Raw genomic sequence first — 19,593 nt, 5'->3', positions numbered from 1 at the left:
GGAAAATCTCTAAATGAGCAGGCCAGGTATACAACTTTTTCTTCCCAGGACGAACAATTTTTACAACTCAGTCACAGTGCACCAAAAGATTTTTTGCAAGTAGAATGTCAACAATCTTCTCTATTTCTAAATTCCTATCTGATTCTAGAATATCTTTGAGATCTGGATGGTTTTTCAAAAAGCTCACAAAATCCTTCCCTCTAAAATACTCAACCCGTTTCTCTTGTAGAACAACCCATCTCAAAACCAAATCCTTATGGTCTCTAACCTTCTCAACAAACACCTAGAACACGTCTTTCTTGACAGCTTGTTTCTGAAAACAAAACAAGCCTAACACGGTCAGAAACAACTCAAAAAGGAAAAAATCAAAAACACAGCACAATTGAACACGACTCGTACAATGCCATAATATAAACGAGAACAAAAAAAGAGGTTTCAGAAAATCATGGATTGATATTAAAAGAATCAAGCAGATAAAATGGCAATAACAACTCAACCACAGTATAGTCTTAAGCTTCCCTAATTTTTCCTTCCAGTTAAAAAATTCAATGAAATTGAAAAATGAAAAAAGAAATTACAGCTTCCCTAATTTTTCCTTCCAGTTAAAAAATTCAATGAAATTGAAAAATGAAAAAAGAAATTACAATGGCAGTAAAAACCCTATAACAAAGGCCTAAATGGAATGCAAAAATTGAGCTGAAAACAAAACTATCACACTCACACCAATTAACACATCTTGTTCCTGTATTAGGATACACACTTCACTTGTTCTTGTTGTAGCAGGTCTGGTCTTGGGTCTAGGTCTTCTCGTTCCGTTCCGATCAGTCCGAAGTGAGGGGGGGTGCCTGCAAAGACACTCCACCGCTCAAGTAAGTGTTCAACGTATTAAATGCGGTAGTTGAAAGTTAGTTACGTACCTCGTTGGGCGTCTATTTATAGTGGTTGTTATTTGGCCATGAATAGGGACTGGGCCCCGAAAAATTAGGGGACTAAACCAGAATATTACGTAAATTAATCTCTTCTTAATTGTCCTGGAATAAGTCTGTAACTTGGCCGAGCACACCCACATGTTTGGCTCAAGTAAGAGGTAGTTGGCATTCTCGGTGCGGTCATTTTGGGCCGGTCGGGTCGAGTGTTCGGGTATTCGGCCTAGTCGGCTACCATCCGGTATATAACCCCCACAACGTCAAGGATGGAGAGGACGAAGACGGTTAAAAATATGCGTGGCATGAAATTCTGAGGTCAGACTGCGCACATGTTAGTTATGTAGGGCTTCGGTTCTTAGCATAAAATGAGATGGTGCTTCCGACCACTAGGATTCGTGTATGATCCACGGTAGGTAGTTTTTACTGACCTCGGTAGTCAGACCAGGACGCGCTATTCTCGATGTTGACGGCCACTCTACTTGACACTAGTCTTGAACTAGGGGTGGTTAGCTCCACCGTGTGGGTGTGGTTGCTGTGGTCGTGATCTAGCAGACCCTGGTATTCGGCTTATTCAGAAAGGAACCCCTATAGTGGAGGTTTAGAGTGATAAAAGGTGATCGGCGTATATTTAAACTTGCCGATCCCTTTCACGGCGTGTCGCGTTTGACTAGTCACTAAATGGTGATGCCCTCTGTAACGTAGTTTTAAAAAAATATATATATATATATATATTTTTGGCTGATTTAGTAGCCCAGAACGGGTTGTTCCCAATCTAGAAAGGGCCGTTCCAAGCTATTAAATTAGCCTATTTTTTTAAGTTGGGAACGGTTCTGGAACGGGATATTCCGGAAGGAGAACGGGCCATTCCCGAAGGAGAACGGGCCGTTCTGAAAGGGAGAACAGGTCGTTCTAGAGGGAAAATGGGCCATTTCGGATGAGTCCCAGAATGGGTCGTTCTGATTTCAAAACGGGTCGTTCTGGGTGTGGGTTTTGTGCATGATTTGGGAGTTCGGAACAGGCCGTTCTAGCCACTCCGGAAAATCTATAAATAGGGGTTAGGGGCCTTCAGGAAAATGTGAGTTTTTAGAGAGAAGTTTTAGAGAGAAGGTCTCTAGGTTAGTGAGCTCTTTTCTCTCCCAAATTTCTCTGTTTAACTCCTTTTCTCCTCTAGATCACTAACTCCTTCTGCCTTTTCTTGAAATTCAGATTAGAAAGCTTGTTTTGGGAGGATTAAAGTTCTGGGTTGAGCTTTGAAAGGAAATTCTTTTCCATCACAATTGTTGGGTTTTTAAGTCGATCTTCAGGTGAGGGAAGCTAGAATGTTTGCTATTTAAGTTGCATTTTAAGTTGCATGTGAGATTAGAAATTTAATTGATGCATGAAAGTTAAGGATCCATGGCTGGATCGGAGAATTCGCTCATTTTTCAAGGTTTTGGGAACAATGGGGTTTTTGGGTGGAATTGATGCATCGGATGGGTGCACGTAGATTTGAGTTTGGTTTTGTGTTGTATGGAGTCTATGCATTGTGTTTTTGTGTTTTGCCGCTGGATTTGTTGGTTTGAAGAGAGTTTCTGAACTCTTTGACTGGGATTAGGCTAGGCGCAGGTTGAGCGCGCTAGGCGTGGAAGAGCTTAGGGCTCTCAAGTTGGATGTTGGGCCAGACGTGATTTGGTTGCATCAGGCGTGGATACTCTTAGGAGTCTCTGTTTCAAGGATACCGAGCATGAGTTGAATGCGTTGGGCGTGGATGAGTCTTAGGACTCTCAAGTTGGGATTAGGGTGGGCGAGCTCAGGCTACGCCAGGCGTGAATATGTTTATGAATAAATTGATGCTTATGAATTTTTAAAGTTGAAAGTTTTAGATCATGTATGTATAATATATGATGTATGGTGAGGTGTGATTCATATATATGCTTTGTGATGATACGTATGAATGTTTGAATATGATATGACATGCATATATGTTCATATGAGTATGTTTATTGATCATAATGGTAGGTAGACCATTTATGATGTATGATGCATTATTGCGTGTGATGTCTTATGACATGTGTATGATTGTTGATCATGATGGTGGGCAGACCATTATGATGTATGATGCATGATTGCATGTGATGCCTATGGCATGAGTCTAGCCTAGGACTTGAGGAGAGGAAAAATATTTTTGAACTAGAAGAGCTCCCATAGAGTCTCTTGAGAGTGGTGCTCGGATAGGCCACTGATATATGAGAGTGGTGCTCAGGGAGGCCACTAGATTTGGGAGAGTGGTGCTCAGATAGGCCACTGGGTTGGGTGAGTCTCCTCTAAGTCCTTAGCTAGTGCTGGAGCAGGGTATGAGGTAGAGGGTTATTACCATAACCAAGTACTCGGGAAGGTGCGTGGATCCTTGCGGATAGTCGGTGGGCGAACTCCCCAATTTACTTGGTCATGCATGCCAAGGTCGTGGTAAGCCCGTACCCAGCTGTGCTATAGCTGACGGTGGATCTGGAGTTCCAATTATATAAGTGACATCATCCGAGTAAACCTGAGTGAGGATTATATCCTGTTTAGCTGTGACCGAGCGGGCGCATTGGGCGTGAAATTGGTTAGGGTGGTTTCGGTAGGATTGATTTTCACTTATACAACTCTATTGTTATGGAGATCTCCTAGGTGTATGCGTGACGACGCATTAGATGATTGATATGCATTGATATCAGTCATGAGATGCATTTATTGCATGATTATTAATATGATGAAGTGTGGTGTTTGACTTCATGATTGGTGGATTGTATTTTATGCATGAGTAGTATTGGATAAAGTGTATGGTGTGACTCTATGAATACGATTGTATAGTATAGATTATTGTACTATACTTGTATGATTGATTTGTAAATTCTAGCTTACCCTTCTATTTCCATGTTGTGGAACTGCGATGATCGTGCTTGGTATGGGAGCAGGTCAGGACTAGCTTGGAGCTGAGATGACCGTTGCGAGACGGGGAGTTTGATCCTCATGTTAGGGTTACCATTTTGGGTAACGATTTTGTCTGCTTGACCGGCACTAGGGAATATTACTTTTGGGATGACTGTACATATATGGCATTCTATTTTCTAGTTAAGGAATTTGATTATTTTTATTATTATCTATACTTGTATGTGTGAGTTATCCAATTTAATATTTCTCTCAGTTCACTAGTAGTAGTGCGATTCCACTAAGTGTAGAGACCATGGCGGGTCGTTACACTTTTATGGTATCAGAGCCGGTTGAGTCTTTTGGGATACTCTGTGGGGAGTGATCCTTCTAGGTTTCTGTTGTGACATATCTCTGATATGTGTTAATTTTGGTGAGTTGTAGTGGTGAAGTGTTAGTAAAAGAATGTTTGAATTCTTTTAGTATGGTGAGGCCTCAGTTTGATTAGATCGCGATGGCTATGGAGATGATGGCCTTGGTGATGCAGCAGTAAAGTGCTCACTTTGCTCGGATGGAGGCGGGTACAGTTGCGGTTGAGGCAGCTAGACCGGCGATTTGTCAAGATGGGAGAGATTTATAGTTCAGGTGTTGTTAGCCTCCTCAATTCAAGGGGGATTCAAATCCTGATGTGGCATATTAGTGGTCGTGTGAGATGGAGAAGATCTTCAGTGTTTTGGGATCTTTTGAGGAGAGGAAGTTGGTCTATGCAATATGTATACTGGCAGGCAAGGTTGAGTACTGGTGGAGAGGCACCAAACAGATGTTAGAGAGCAGGAGTGTACTTGTTGATAGGGATTGCTTCACGAAGTCTTTTTGTAGAAATATTTCCCAGATAGCGTTAGATACGCTAAGGAGGCTGAGTTCATGAGATTACATCAGGGGAGCCTATCTGTTCCAGATTATGCTATGAGGTTTGAGCATCTGGCTCATTTATATTCTCAGACTGTATCTGAGGCTTGGAAATGTTAGAAGTTGTAGAGGAGTTAAGGCATGAGCTGAAGAGGGTCATAGTCCCTATGTCCATGTAGACCCCTAAAATTGTCCGGGTCGGAAATAAAGCTTGAAGACTCTCGAAGACTGAAGGATAATCAGCCAGAAGGACTCCTCGAAGGCCCTAGGAGGGTTCTCTGTAGGTCTAGAGGTCTTAGAATAGCTCAAAATAAATAAGTGGAGGGAAAAAGCCCAATACGGCCGTACTGAACTTAATACGGCCGTATTGAAGCTTCAATACGGCCGTACTGAAGTCAGTACGACCGTATTGACACTTCAATACAACCGCAGCGAACTCAATACGGGCGTATTGAAATTTCTGAACTTCAATACGACCGTATTGAACTTCAATACGACCGTATTGAAGTTCAAAAATTTCAATACGGCCGTATTGCCCCTGTAGGCCGTATTGCGCCTATTCCCTATAAATATGACGTCAATTGGACGTCATTCCACACTTTTTCACTCAGTTTTGACTCCCTCCTTGAGTATTCTGGGGTTTTTGAGCAGTGTTCTGCCCTAGAAATCTCTCTGGGAGTCGATCCGACGAAGTTCTGGAATTCCGAGCACTTAGCTTGGAGATTCGAACCTAGTCGAAGGGAAATCCTCCGGATTTCCGTAGTCATTTTGTTCTAGGAGAGCGAGGAGCGGGCTTGTAGAGCGAGGGAACGCCAAAACGCTTCCCAGTTCTTTGCAATATAAAAGCACGCTTCAAGAGGTTTCCCTTCAATCCTTCCTTTTACTGCTTTCTGTGTGCATATTTAAAACTGTCATCATGTAGATAGTCAATTTATAATTGTTTAGAATAAATAGGGGTAATTTAGTCATTTTATACTGTTCTTTTAAAAATAATCTGTCATAGGGAACCCGAAAGGGGCGCTGTGGGGTGCTAACACCTTCCCCACGCGTAACCGACTCCCTTACCCAACTCTGGTTGTAGTGGCCAAAGTTGATTCTTAAATCAATTGCCTTATCCCTTTTTCCAATGTTTTGAGTAAAATATTGGTGGCGACTCCACGAACCCTCCTTTTGCGAAAACCACTAATCCATGGAGGGTCCCGCTTGGGATTAATATGGATTGGTGAGCCTTTTAATAAAATTGCTCGTTTGACGAGGTCTCAGTTTGAGAATAAGTCATTCTAGCAATCCACATTTTTAAACAAATAAAGAGTCTAACCATCCTTCGCGAATGCCGAAAGCCCCGTTGCGGGCCGGTGGCGACAGATGGCGACTCCACTGGGGAAGCCTCGAGAGTCAGTCCCATTTAGTGACAGATTATTTTTAACAAATAATAGTTAAAATTACTTTATTACCCCTTGCTTGTATGATAACATGATTTATTATATGGCTTTAAAATAACTGTTGTATGTTTAAATTCCGCAATTGTTTGAAATAAAAACTGCACACAAACCTTTGCACACAACAGTTCCCTCTATACCCGGGGGCATGAGTGATTAACCATAGGGAGTGGATGTTAGTACGGCCGGTTGTCGAATGGGTCTATAGGTGCCCGTAGACCGTTGTCGGAAAACATCACTCAAGGTGATAACCATGAACTTGAGTCCGACGGTGCGTTGGAACTTTCCATCGACCTACGATAAGAGGAATTGGGTCCCTATAATGGGGGCACCTTGGGGGCCTTTGACCAAGTGAGAACAGTTAGATCCTCCTTGAATATGCACTTTTCTGCAGGAGACCCCTACCTCGTGATTCGCTCGTGACTGTTCGTGGATGAGTGAATTGTTTGTGCATTGATTATGTGACATTGTATGAGCATACATTGCATTATTTAAACATACAACATTCCTATTCTTTTAAAATAAAAATAAATAGGAATAAGAATCTTCCATTGCATGGTGTTAACATCTACCTTCATCACATTCATATAGGTAGTTTCCCTTTTCACCCAAAAAAAATACAAAAAAGATACAAAATATTCAAAAGAAAAATATGTATTTACCCAAACCAAGCAATATCATGCATCATCTTAGGAAAATCCTAAAAACATGATAATGCTTAGTTCAATAAACACAATGCATGCATATTCAACATCATCATCTCATGCATATAGATCATGGAGGGATCTAGGAATCATTCATTTCATACATCCCTCCTAGTAATTCAGTAATAAACATAAATAAAAAGAAAGGATTAAATCGATGCGTATGTTCAAGATGGATCGCACGCCATTCGTTATCAAGTGTAAGCCAACAACCGCGCCAAGCGAACACACGTCAATTCCGTTGTTGGTAATCAAGACAAACAAGGGGGAAGGTCCAACACCATTAAGGATCACAGTTCCAAGGCCTTTCCCTTACAAATCAAATAAGGTTGTGCCATGGATATACGACATCCACTCTTCTGCCGACAGCGATATCTCCAACATCGCTGGACTTGGGGGCATGACTAGGAGTGGTAGGATCTACACTCCCGATGATCTTCATAACAAAGCTCCCAAGAATAAAGAAAAAGAAGAAAAGAAAACCGAGGAAAAAGAATCCGAGGAGGAGACAGACAAGCTGTTAAAGTTTATCCGACAGAGCGAGTACTCCATCGTGGATCAACTTCATAGGACGCCAGCAAAGATCACTTTGTTGTCGTTGATCCTAAGCTCCGAACCGCATCGGCAAGCTCTGTTGAAGGTCTTGAACGAGGCATATGTGTCGCACACTATCTCCCAAGACAAGTTTGAGGGGATTATTAGTCACATCACGGCTAATGATCACCTCACCTTCATCGATGAAGAAATCCCCGCCGAGGGATCAAACCACAACAAGCCCTTGCACATCTCTATAAAGTGCAAGGAGTATCACATCTCTAAAAGTCTTGGTAGATAATGGATCTTCCTTGAACGTAATGCCAAAAAGAACGCTCAAGCAATTGGCAATCAAGGGAGTCCAAATGCGCCCGAGCAACATGATCGTTCGAGCCTTCGATGGTTCTAAAAGAGAAGTGGTGGGAGAGATCAATTTTCCAATCCAAATTGGACCCACTATCTTCAACGTCGAATTCCAAGTGATGGATATTACTCCCGCATACAGCTGTCTCCTCGGCCGACCTTGGATTCATGATGCAAAAGCTGTACCCTCTACGCTCCACCAGAAAGTCAAATCCATTGTGGGTGACAAGCTGGTGACTGTACAAAATGAAGATGATATACTCATCAATAAGCCACCCGCCATACTCTATGTGGATGCAGCGGAGGAAGCTTTGGAAACCGCCTTCCAAGCATTGGAAATTGCCAATGTTGAAACGTTTCCCCGAGAAATGAAGAAGGTAGCTCATATGCTCACAAAGAACGGATACTTGCCAGGACAAGGATTAGGCAAGGACTCCCAAGGAATCCCGGAGCTACCCATTATCAAGGACAATCCGGGAAAACAAGGGTTAGGATACAACCCTGTTAAAGATCAAAGAACGAAGAGGAATCAAGATCCTTCTTGACGTTCTTTAAGCCAGATCTTTAGGAAGGCCGGTTCACAAGCGTCAAGGCCGGTCGTCGTCGTCAAAATGTTTTTCTCCTTCTAATAGGGATGTGTAAATTCGGTGACTATTAGAGATCACTCCTCGGGGACAGCCCGACCCCCGAGCCTCGATAGGGCACATGTTTCCGCTGCGATTATAATAAAATCATTCTTCATTAATTCTTTATTGCTTCTTTTCTTGCTTGCAATAAAATTCTAGACCACATTATTTTAACCCTGTTTGAATAAGCATAAATGAGGTTAAAATCATCTTAATAATCAATAAACCCACATCATTTTTATGTGGAAGTGTGTGTGACAACTTGGAGCACCTTTTCTTGGCCTCAATAAGTGCCGTCATGGATAAAAGAAATCCATTCAGGACAAAAATCCTAAAAAAAAAACAAAAAGCTCGGCAGGAAACCCAAAAAGGGGGCTGCACAAAAATAAGAGCAAAAGACCCGCTAGGAATCCCACAAAAGGGTGACCTAGGCAAAAATTAGGGTTACAAAATGAACAAAAACAAAAGTCAGCTAAAATACCACGGAAGGGTGTTTTTAGGCAAAAATAAGGACGATAAAAAAAAAAACAGAATAAATCCATGATGGTACCATCAATTGAATTCAACAAAGGGGCTCAAGAAAAGCTATCCAAGTTGTCAAAGCACAATCATTAATAACAAAGATGTGCTTAACCTCATAAGTGTTTAAACAAACAAACCTAAACACAATAAGCCTACCTTGGCCATCCATGCTTACAAAAACAATTTTTCAAAAATAAAATAATCCCCTCTAAAACACAAACTTTTGAAAATATATCCTTTCCTTCTTTTCTCTCTTGTCCCAACGATTTTTGAATAATCTAGTGGAAACATGGAGATATAGTGGTCAATAGGAGGGTTGACACATCTCTTAAAGAAAGGGAAGAATCATTTGGTTGATGACACCAAAATCAAAATACGCATCATTCCTCGGTAACAGAAATCGGCAGAGCACAGTCCGTCTGGAGGAATGACAAAATCCAAACAGAAAAACGCATCGGTTAATTCTTTTGAAAAATGAATCAAATAGAATTAGGTGCATCATACTGCATACATGCATACAGATGATAGGTGTAATGGAAGATCGCTTATTCTCTGTTTATTGAAAAAAACAAAAAATATATATATATATAAACTTCAGAAAAACAATACGCCCGTATCGTGTTCAGTATGCCCGTACCAAAATTAGGGTTATGAACAAATTTTCAATTCAATACGGGCATACTGAAATGAATAACGGCCGTATTGGCAATAACAGAAATCCTCCCTCACATCAATGACAAAATTCCTCCAAGAAGAAGAGGATAGGGGAAGCCATTCATTTTTTCCAAAAATAAAATAATTAAACTTGCATTTTGTGCATCGCGCACAATTAATTGCACATTCAAAGACCTCATCATGAGGCAATTGCATAAAATAGAAAAAATAGGAAAAATTGCTTGTGTATGACAGCAGCAAACAAAATGCAAAGATTCAGAAAATCAACAGCGTCATACAGAATAACTGAGCCTGGAGAGGCTTGCCGAAAGAATACTCTCAGAATAACTGAGCCTGGAGAGGCTTGCCGAAAGAATACTCTCAGAATAATTGAGCCTGGAGAGGCTTGCCGAAACAATACTCCCACAGAATAATTGAGCCTGGAGAGGCTCGCCGAAATAATACTCTCTCAAAATAACTGAGCCTGGAGAGGCTTGCCGAAACAATACTCCCACAGAATAACTGAGCCTGGAGAGGCTCGCCGAAATAATACTCTCTCAGAATAACTGAGACATTTTTATACAGAAAAAGCCAAAAAATGACAAAAAAGGCAAAAATACAGAAAAAGCCAAAAAATGACAAAAAAGGCAAACATACAGAAAAAGTCAAAAGTCGACAAAAAAGACAAAGATTTCACATCTTTCAGAATAACTGAGCCTGGAGAGGCTCGCCGAAATAATACTCTCAGAATAATTGAGCCTGGAGAGGCTTGCTGAAATAATACTCTTTCAGAATAATTGAGCCTGGAGAGGCTCGCAGAAAGAATACTCCCTTCAGAATAATTGAGCCTGGAGAGGCTTGCTGAAATAATACTCTTTCAGAATAATTGAGCCTGGAGAGGCTCGCAGAAAGAATACTCCCTTCAGAATAATTGAGCCTGGAGAGGCTCGCAGAAATAATACTCCTTCAGAATAATTGAGCCTGGAGAGGCTCGCAGAAAGAATACTCCCTCAGAATAATTGAGCCTGGAGAGGCTCGCAGAAACAATACTCTTCCTTCAGAATAGTTGAGCCTAGAAAGGCTCGATTCCCCAGAGAAACCTCAACTCACACTCTTGGACTCAAAATCCCCAGCGAGAGCTATCAAAGCAAGATCGACGACATTCCCAATGGAAGCACGATCACCCAAGCAGTATATCTAGTCAAAGGACTTAACACTTCCTCAGTGGAAGATAGCTCTCCGACTCAAAGCGCTGAGTGAGGCTAAGCCTGCAGAGGCTTCCTAAATAATACTCTGGGATACATAAGATCCCTCATTCCCCAATCGCCTACTCAGAGGCATCCCTGCAAAAGAAGAAAAATCAAAAAATATCAATAAATATTCCCCAAGCGGAATCCGGCACTCAGCCGAACACTGAACCCCAATTCCTCAGTCGCCTACATAAGAGGCACTCCTTCAAAAGGAAAAATCATAAAAAGATCAATAATCATTCCCCAAGCGGAATCCGGCTCTCAGCCTATCATTGAACATCAAGATGATCTGCCTAACAGAAGAGGCCAATCACAACCAATGACAAAATCCCCTGGCGGATAACAGCCTACACAGAGGCAACAAAATCCAGAAAATCAAAAAGAGATACCCGAATAAGGATAAACCGGGATACTCCACCAACGTCAAAGGACGTCAGCCAAACATAAGGCATCGCTCAAACTCAGAGAGAAAGAGCATCTGTGTCTATACCCCAAGGAGTTAGAAATTCCCCAAGGGTACCAACAATGCAATACAAGTTGGGGCACAGGAACCTGTGAATGACTGCACATCCCCTAGACGGATCCCTGCGTTATCCAGCCCTCAGTGGCACAAAAATCAAAAACAATCGTCGAAGCAGCATCGTGGACTGTAGAGACAAAATCAACATCCAGAATCCCCAGCGGATAACAGCCTACACAGAGGCAGCAAAAAATCAGAAAATCAAAAAGAGTTACCCGAACAAGGATAACCGGGATACTCCACCAACGTCGAAAGGACGTCAGCCAATCATAAGGCACCGCTCGCATCAGAAAGAGCATCTTTGTGTCTGCATCCAAAGGAATCAGAAATTCCCCAGTGGGCACCAACTACGCAATGGAAAGTTGGGACACAAGAACCTATGAGTAACCGCACATCCCCTAGACGGATCCCTGCGTTATCCAGCCCTTAGTGGCACAAAATCAAAAAACAACCGTCGAAGCAGCATCGTGGACTGTGGAGACAAAATCATCACGGATCCCTAGAAAGGAGATATTCACGCTACCCCCGTCGTCACAAACACGGAGGTATGCAGCTTCCGGCTCGGGCAATGAGCGAAGCTATCTCTGGAAAAGGGGTACTCGCCGCTTACCGTTGTCACAAAGGTACTTAGCTTCCGGCTCAAACAAAGAGTGAAGCTAAGCCTGGAGAGACGGTACTTACAGCTTCCAGCTTGGGCAACAAGCAAAGCAAGGCCTGGAGAGGCAAAACTCATACTGCTCACCGCCGTCACAAAGGTGCTTGGTTTCCGGCTCGAACAAAGAGCGAGACTAGGCCTGGAGAGGCAAAACTCACACTGCTCACCGTCGTCACAAAGGTGCTTAGTTTCCGGCTCGAACAAAGAGCGAGACTAGGCCTGGAGAGGCGAAACTCACACTGCTACCGTCGTCACAAGGATACTTAGCTTCCGGCTCGAACAAAGAGTGAAGCTAAGCCTGGAGAGGCGGTACTCAACCATCAGCGTCATCAGAGGCGCGTTGATGTCCAACTTCCGGCTCGGGCGTCGAGTGAAGTTGACCTTGGAGAAGGTAAACTCAGCTACCGAGGATGTCAGAAGCGCCGAGGTATGCACCCACCTGGAGAGGCTACTCAACATTTTCCCACCGGAAGACGCTACAAGTCAGAAGGTCGGCACAATACCCGGACAATTGGGTCAACTCCTTTACTTGTCAGCCGATACACCAAGAGGCCGTCCGACTAAGTAAAGGGGGGGCAGCTGTAGACCCCTAAAATTGTCCGGGTCAGAAATAAAGCTTGAAGACTCTCGAAGACTGAAGGATAATCAGCCAGAAGGACTCCTCGAAGGCCCTAGGAGGGTTCTCTGTAGGTCTAGAGGTCTTAGAATAGCTCAAAATAAATAAGTGGAGGGAAAAAGCCCAATACGGCCGTACTGAACTTAATACGGCCGTATTGAAGCTTCAATACGGCCGTACTGAAGTCAGTACGACCGTATTGACACTTCAATACAACCGCAGCGAACTCAATACGGGCGTATTGAAATTTCTGAACTTCAATACGACCGTATTGAACTTCAATACGACCGTATTGAAGTTCAAAAATTTCAATACGGCCGTATTGCCCCTGTAGGCCGTATTGCGCCTATTCCCTATAAATATGACGTCAATTGGACGTCATTCCACACTTTTTCACTCAGTTTTGACTCCCTCCTTGAGTATTCTGGGGTTTTTGAGCAGTGTTCTGCCCTAGAAATCTCTCTGGGAGTCGATCCGACGAAGTTCTGGAATTCCGAGCACTTAGCTTGGAGATTCGAACCTAGTCGAAGGGAAATCCTCCGGATTTCCGTAGTCATTTTGTTCTAGGAGAGCGAGGAGCGGGCTTGTAGAGCGAGGGAACGCCAAAACGCTTCCCAGTTCTTTGCAATATAAAAGCACGCTTCAAGAGGTTTCCCTTCAATCCTTCCTTTTACTGCTTTCTGTGTGCATATTTAAAACTGTCATCATGTAGATAGTCAATTTATAATTGTTTAGAATAAATAGGGGTAATTTAGTAATTTTATACTGTTCTTTTAAAAATAATCTGTCATAGGGAACCCGAAAGGGGCGCTGTGGGGTGCTAACACCTTCCCCACGCGTAACCGACTCCCTTACCCAACTCTGGTTGTAGTGGCCAAAGTTGATTCTTAAATCAATTGCCTTATCCCTTTTTCCAATGTTTTGAGTAAAATATTGGTGGCGACTCCACGAACCCTCCTTTTGCGAAAACCACTAATCCATGGAGGGTCCCGCTTGGGATTAATATGGATTGGTGAGCCTTTTAATAAAATTGCTCGTTTGACGAGGTCTCAGTTTGAGAATAAGTCATTCTAGCAATCCACATTTTTAAACAAATAAAGAGTCTAACCATCCTTCGCGAATGCCGAAAGCCCCGTTGCGGGCCGGTGGCGACAGTCCATAGAGGAGTTTCCTGCCTTGGTTGAGAAGGCAAAGATTGTTGAGAGATTGGAGGGTGGTGGTAGCAGCGGCAAGGTTGCTAGAGTTTATGAGGGATCATCTGGATCTAGGAGAGAAGGTCAGGAAAGAGGACCCTATAACAAGCTTGTTTAGTCTCAGAGAGAAGCTGTTAGTAGGGGACCTCGTCCTGCTACTCCTTAGGGTGGAGCACAGTCGGTGCGGTGTTACAGATGTGGAGGAACACATGTGATTAGAGAATTGTTCCCATCCGGGGAATGTTTGCTTAGATATGGTAGGCCAGGCCACATCTCTAGAGATTGTCAGACACTATCGACTCCATCTAGGAGTGCTTCGAGGCCAGTCAGGCCTACGGTTGAGGGGAGAGTAATTTTCTTTATCAGGTGTAGAGGCTTCCACTTCATCAGATTTGGTGAAGAGGAAGGTGAAAGCAGCAGGTGAGGATATTTTGTTCCTGTTTGATTCTGATGCCACACATTCATTTATTTTCTGTTGATTGTGGGGGGAGATTGGGTTGTCGGTGTCTACATGGCACGTTGATTTGTATGTATCTACTCTGGCTTTAATTTCTTCGGTGACATCGAGATGTGTGTGAAATGCATAATAGAGGTGTTTGGTAAGAGGTTTCAAATGAACTTGATGGTGTTGCTCATGGTAGATATCGATATAATCTTAGGGATGGATTGGTTATTTATCCATCACATCCTTATAGATTGTGCTCGAAGAGAATTGGTATTTCCTCAATTGGAGGATGAGATGTTGTTATCAGCGGGTCAAGCTGAGCAGTTGATAAGAGATGGAGCTGAGTGCTTCATGTTGTTTGTTGCCTTGAGTGTTGAGACAAAGAGGTCCAACACTGGGATTGAGATTTTTATTGAGCTTCCTGAGGTGTTTCTAGATGATGTGTCGGGATCGCCACTTATGAGTGATGTTGTGTTTAGCATTGATCTGGTACTGGGTGCAAGACCGATATCAGTGACTCTTTATAGGATGACTCCGGCTGAGTTGATAGAGCTAAAGAAACAGATTGAGGATTTGTTGGAAAAATAGATAGTGAGGCCCGATATTTCTTCTTGGGGTGCCCGGTATTGTTAGTAAAGAAGGATGGTGGAGCCTGTTCATGTGTTGATTATAGGCAACTGAATAAGTTGACAATAAGGAATAAATATCCACTTTTGAGGATTGATGATTTGATGGATCAGCTAAGGGGAGTTTTGGTGTTTTAATGATTGATTTGAGATCCAGATACCATCAGATCAGGATAAAGGAGAGTGACATACTGAAGATTTCTTTCAGGGCTAGGTATGGTCACTGTGAGTACGTAGTGCGTTTCGGTGTCACTAATGCTTCAACAGTGTTCATAGATTACATGAACAAAATTTTTAGGTCATTCTTGGACAAGTTTGTGGTGGTCTTGATTGATGATATATTGGTGTATTCTATAACTTTGGAGGATCACCGTGAGCATCTGAGGTTGGTTTTCGAGGTGCTGAGGGAGAAGTAGTTATATGTCAAGCTGTCCAAGTATGAGTTTTGGTTGTCTGAGGTGAGGTTTTTGAGGCATGTGTTATTGGAAAAGGGGATTGCGGTGGATCTAGCCAAGGTGTAGGTTGTTATTCAGTGGGAGCATCCGAGGACTGTTACAGAGATTAGGAGTTTTGTTGGGTTAACAGGTTACTATTAGAGATTCATAGAGGGTTTCTCTTAAATAGTAATGCCTTTGACTTAACTGACTCGGAAGGATCATTTTTTGTTTGGATGGACGCTTGTGAACAAAGTTTTCAGGAATTGAAGGGGTAATTGACTATTTCTCCAGTCTTGGTGTTACCTGACACTGGTGAGTATTTTGATGTGTTCTGTGATGCTTCTCCCCAGGGGTTGGGTTGTGTGTTGATGCAGGAAGGGAGAGTAGCAGAGTATGTTTCGAGGCAACTTAAGACTAATGAGGGGAATTATCCTACTCATGATTTGGAGCTTGCAGCTGTGGTGTTTGCCTTGAAGTCTTGGAGGCACTATCTGTATGGTGCGAGATTCAGTGTATTTAGTGATCAGAAGGAGTTGAATATGAGGTAGAGAAGGTGGATGGAATTCCTAAAGGACTTTAATTTCCAGTTGATGTATCATCCTGGGAAGGCGAGTGTGGTAGCAGATGTATTGAGTAAGAAATCCATTCATGTGTCAGTTATGATGATTAGGGAGTTGGAAATTGATTGATTAATTCAGAGATTTGAGACTAGAGGTGGAGGTTGTTCAAGATCACATTAGTTGTGGTATGATCACCATAACTAATGAGTTCTTGAGACAGGTGGGAACTAAGCAATTTCAGGATCCAGAGTTGTTGAGAATTTTGGGATTGCTTGGTATTGAGAGGGAAGTTGGTTTTGAGCTTAGTACTGATGGAAATTCCCGAGTGGAAGTGTGATAGTGTCACTAAGGACTTTGTGATTGAGTTGCCTAGGACAGTTAGAAACAATGACTCTATCTAGGTGATTGTTGATAGGTTGACAAAGTGTGCGCACTTTCTTCCTATCAAGAGGTGGTCCTTGGAGAGGCTTGTACAATTGTATATTAGAGAGATAGTATGATTGTATGGAGTGCCTTCCAGTATTATCTCTGACAGAGATCCAAGGTTTACTTCCAGGTTGGCAGACTCTGCATCAGGCTTTGGGGACGAGGTTGAGGTTGAGCTTCGCTTATCATCCACAGACAGATGGTCAATCAGAGAAAACAATTCAGTCATTGGAGGATCTCTTGAGAGCCTGTGTGTTGGATCATCTGGGTAGCTGGGAGGAGGTGTTACCATTCGCTTATCACTTGAGTATTGGAATGGTGCCTTTTGAGGCTTTGTATGGTTGAGGTGTAGGACTCCATTATGTTGGTATCGGGAAGGTGAGTCAGTAGTGGTTGGTCTAGAGTTAGTTCTTCAGACTACTGAGACGGTGAGATAGAATTCAAGAAAGGTTGAGGACTACCCAGAGTTGATAAAAGTCCTAGTTGATAGGAGGAGACCTTTAGATTTTTAAGAGGGAGAGCATGTGTTTCATGTTTCACAATTGAGGAAGTACATCAAAGACCTGAGTCAAGTGGTAGAGGTGGATGAGGAGCAAGTTAGAGAGAACTTGACCTATAAGAAGAGACTGGTAGCTGTGGTTGATCACAAGTTAAAGAAGCTTCGTGGCAAGTCCATCAGCATGGTAAGAATCGTTTGGGATGCAGCTACTGGTGAGGTTACCTGGGAGGTGGAGAGTCAGTTCAAGGAACAGTATCCATTCCTCTTTTTAGGTAGACCTATTTTCGGGGACAAAAATTCCTGTTTGTTAGGGAGTATTGTAACGTAGTTTTAAAAAAAATATTTTTAGCTAATTTAGTAGCCCAAAACGGGTCGTTCCTAATCTGGAACGGGCCGTTCCAAGCTATTAAATTAGCCTATTTTTTTAAGTTGGGAACGGTTCTGGAACAGGCTATTCCGGAAGGAGAACGGGCCGTTCTGAAAGGGAGAACAAGCCGTTCTAGAGGGAGAACGGGTCGTTCCGGATGTGTCCCGGAACTGGCCGTTCTAATTTCAGAACGGGCCGTTCTGGGTGTGGGTTTTGTGCGTGATTTGGGAGTTCGGAACGGGCTATTCCGAACTCGGTACGGGCCGTTCTGGCCACTCCGAAAAATCTATAAATAGGGGTTAGGGGCCTTCAGGAAAATGTGAGTTTTAAGAGAGAAGTTTTAGAGAGAAGGTCTTTGGGTTAGTGAGCTCTTTTCTCTCCCAAATTTCTCTGTTTAAACTCCTTTCTCCTCTAGATCACTAACTCCTTCTGTCTTTTCTTGAAATTCAGATTAGAAAGCTTGTTTTGGGAGGATTAAAATTCCGGGTTGAGCTTTGAAAGGAAATTCTTTTCCGTCACAATTGTTGGCTTTTTAAGTCGATCTTCAGGTGAGGAAAGCTAGAATGTTTGCTATTTAAGTTCCATTTTAAGTTGCATGTGAGATTAGAAATTTAATTGATGCATGAAAGTTGAGGGTCCATGGTTAGATCGGAGAATTTGCTCATTTTTCTAGGTATTGGGAAAAATGGGGGTTTTGGGTGGAACTGATGCATCGAATGGCTGCACATAGATTTGAGTTTGTTTTTGTGTTGTATGGAGTCTATGCATTGTGTTTTTGTGTTTGCATGTGGCTGGATTTGTTGGTTTGGATGAAATTTTCTGAACTCTTTGACTGGGATTAGCCTAGGGGTAGGTTTAGCACGCCAGGCGTGTAAGAGCTTAGGGCTCTCGACTTGGATGTTGGGCCAGACGTGATTTGGTTGCGTCAGGCGTGGATACTCTTAGGAGTCTCTATTTTAAGGATACCGAGCATGAGTTGAATGCGCTGGGCGTGGATGAGTCTTAGGACTCTCAGGTAGGGATTAGGCTGGGCGAGCTCAGGCTACGCCAGGCGTGAATATGTTTATGAATGAATTGATGCTTATGCATGTTTAAAGTTGAAAGTTTTAGATCATGTATGTATAATATATGATGTATGGTGAGGTGTGATTCATATATATGCTTTGTGATGATACATATGAATGTTTGAATATGATATGACATGCGTATATGTTCATATGAGTATGTTTATTGATCATAATGGTAGGTAGGCCATTTATGATGTATGATGCATTATTGCATGTGATGTCTTATGACATGTGTATGATTGTTGATCATGATGGTGGGAAGACCATTATGATGTATGATGCATGATTGCATGTGATGCGTACGGCATGAGTCTAGCCTAGGACTTGAGGAAAGGAAAAATATTTTTGAACTAGAAGAGCTCACATAGAGTCTCTTGAGAGTGGTGCTCGGATAGGCCACTGATATATGAGAATGGTGCTCAGGGAGGCCACTAGATTTGGGAGACTGGTGCTCAGATAGGCCACTAGGTTGGGTGAGTCTCCTCTATGTCCTTAGCTAGTGTTGGAGCGGGGTATGAGGTAGAGGGTTATTCCCTTAACCAAGTACTCGGGAAGGTGCGTGGATCCTTGCGGATAGTCGGTGGGCGAACTCCACAATTGACTTGGTCATGCATGCCAAGGTCGTGGAAAGCCCGTACCCAGCTATGCTATACCTGATGGTGGATCTGGACTTCCAATTGTGTAAGTGACATCATCCGAGTAAACCCGAGTGAGGATTATATCCTGTTTAACTGTGATCGAGCGGGCGCACTGGGGGTGAAAAGGGTTGCGGTGGTTTCGGTAGGATGGATTGTTACTTATACAGCTCTATTGTTATGGAGATCTCCTAGGTGTATGCGTGACGACGCATTAGATGATTGATATGAATTGATATCAGTCATGAGATGCATTTATTGCATGAATATTAATATGATGAAATGTGGTGTTTGACTTCATGATTGGTGGATTGTATTTTATGCATGAGTAGTATTGGATAGAGTGTATGGTGTGACTCTATGAATACGATTGTGTAGTATAGATTATTGTACTATACTTGTATGATTGATTTGTAAGTTCTAGCTTACCCTTCTGTTTCCATGTGGTGGAACTGCGATGATCATACTTGTCGCCACCCGCCGAAACGGACATTGGCATTCGCGACGATGGTTGGACTCTTTTTAAGTTTTGAAAAATGATGGATTGTTAGAACCCCTTATTCTCAAACTGAGACCTCATCGAACTAACAATTTTATTAAATGATTCACCAATCCATGTTAATCCCAAGCGGGACCCTCCATGGATTAGTGGTTTTCGCAAAAAGAAGGGTTCTTGGAGTCGCCACCAATGTTTTACTCAAAACATTGGAAAAAGGGATAAGGCAATTGAT

The 19,593-nt window shown here is 42.7% G+C and overlaps 1 protein-coding gene across 1 annotated transcript; it reads left to right on the top strand.

Annotated features, from left to right (window-relative positions):
* Nucleotides 1–4,438: 4,438 nt before the first annotated feature.
* Nucleotides 4,439–16,205, top strand: LOC145957986 (uncharacterized). Its single transcript, XM_083074431.1, has 5 exons — nt 4,439–4,600; nt 4,695–4,839; nt 14,496–14,734; nt 15,039–15,215; nt 16,089–16,205. The coding sequence occupies exons 1-5, from the start codon at nt 4,439–4,441 to the stop codon at nt 16,203–16,205; spliced, it is 840 nt and encodes a 279-aa protein (XP_082930557.1).
* Nucleotides 16,206–19,593: the final 3,388 nt, after the last annotated feature.

The sequence above is a fragment of the Cajanus cajan genome, chromosome 5, assembly GCF_000230855.2.
Source record: "Cajanus cajan strain Asha chromosome 5, NIPB_CcT2T_4, whole genome shotgun sequence".
NCBI classification, from domain to species: Eukaryota; Viridiplantae; Streptophyta; class Magnoliopsida; order Fabales; family Fabaceae; genus Cajanus; species Cajanus cajan.
The sequence above is the reverse complement of the archived record's forward strand: the minus strand, read 5'-3'. Positions and strand labels throughout refer to the sequence as shown.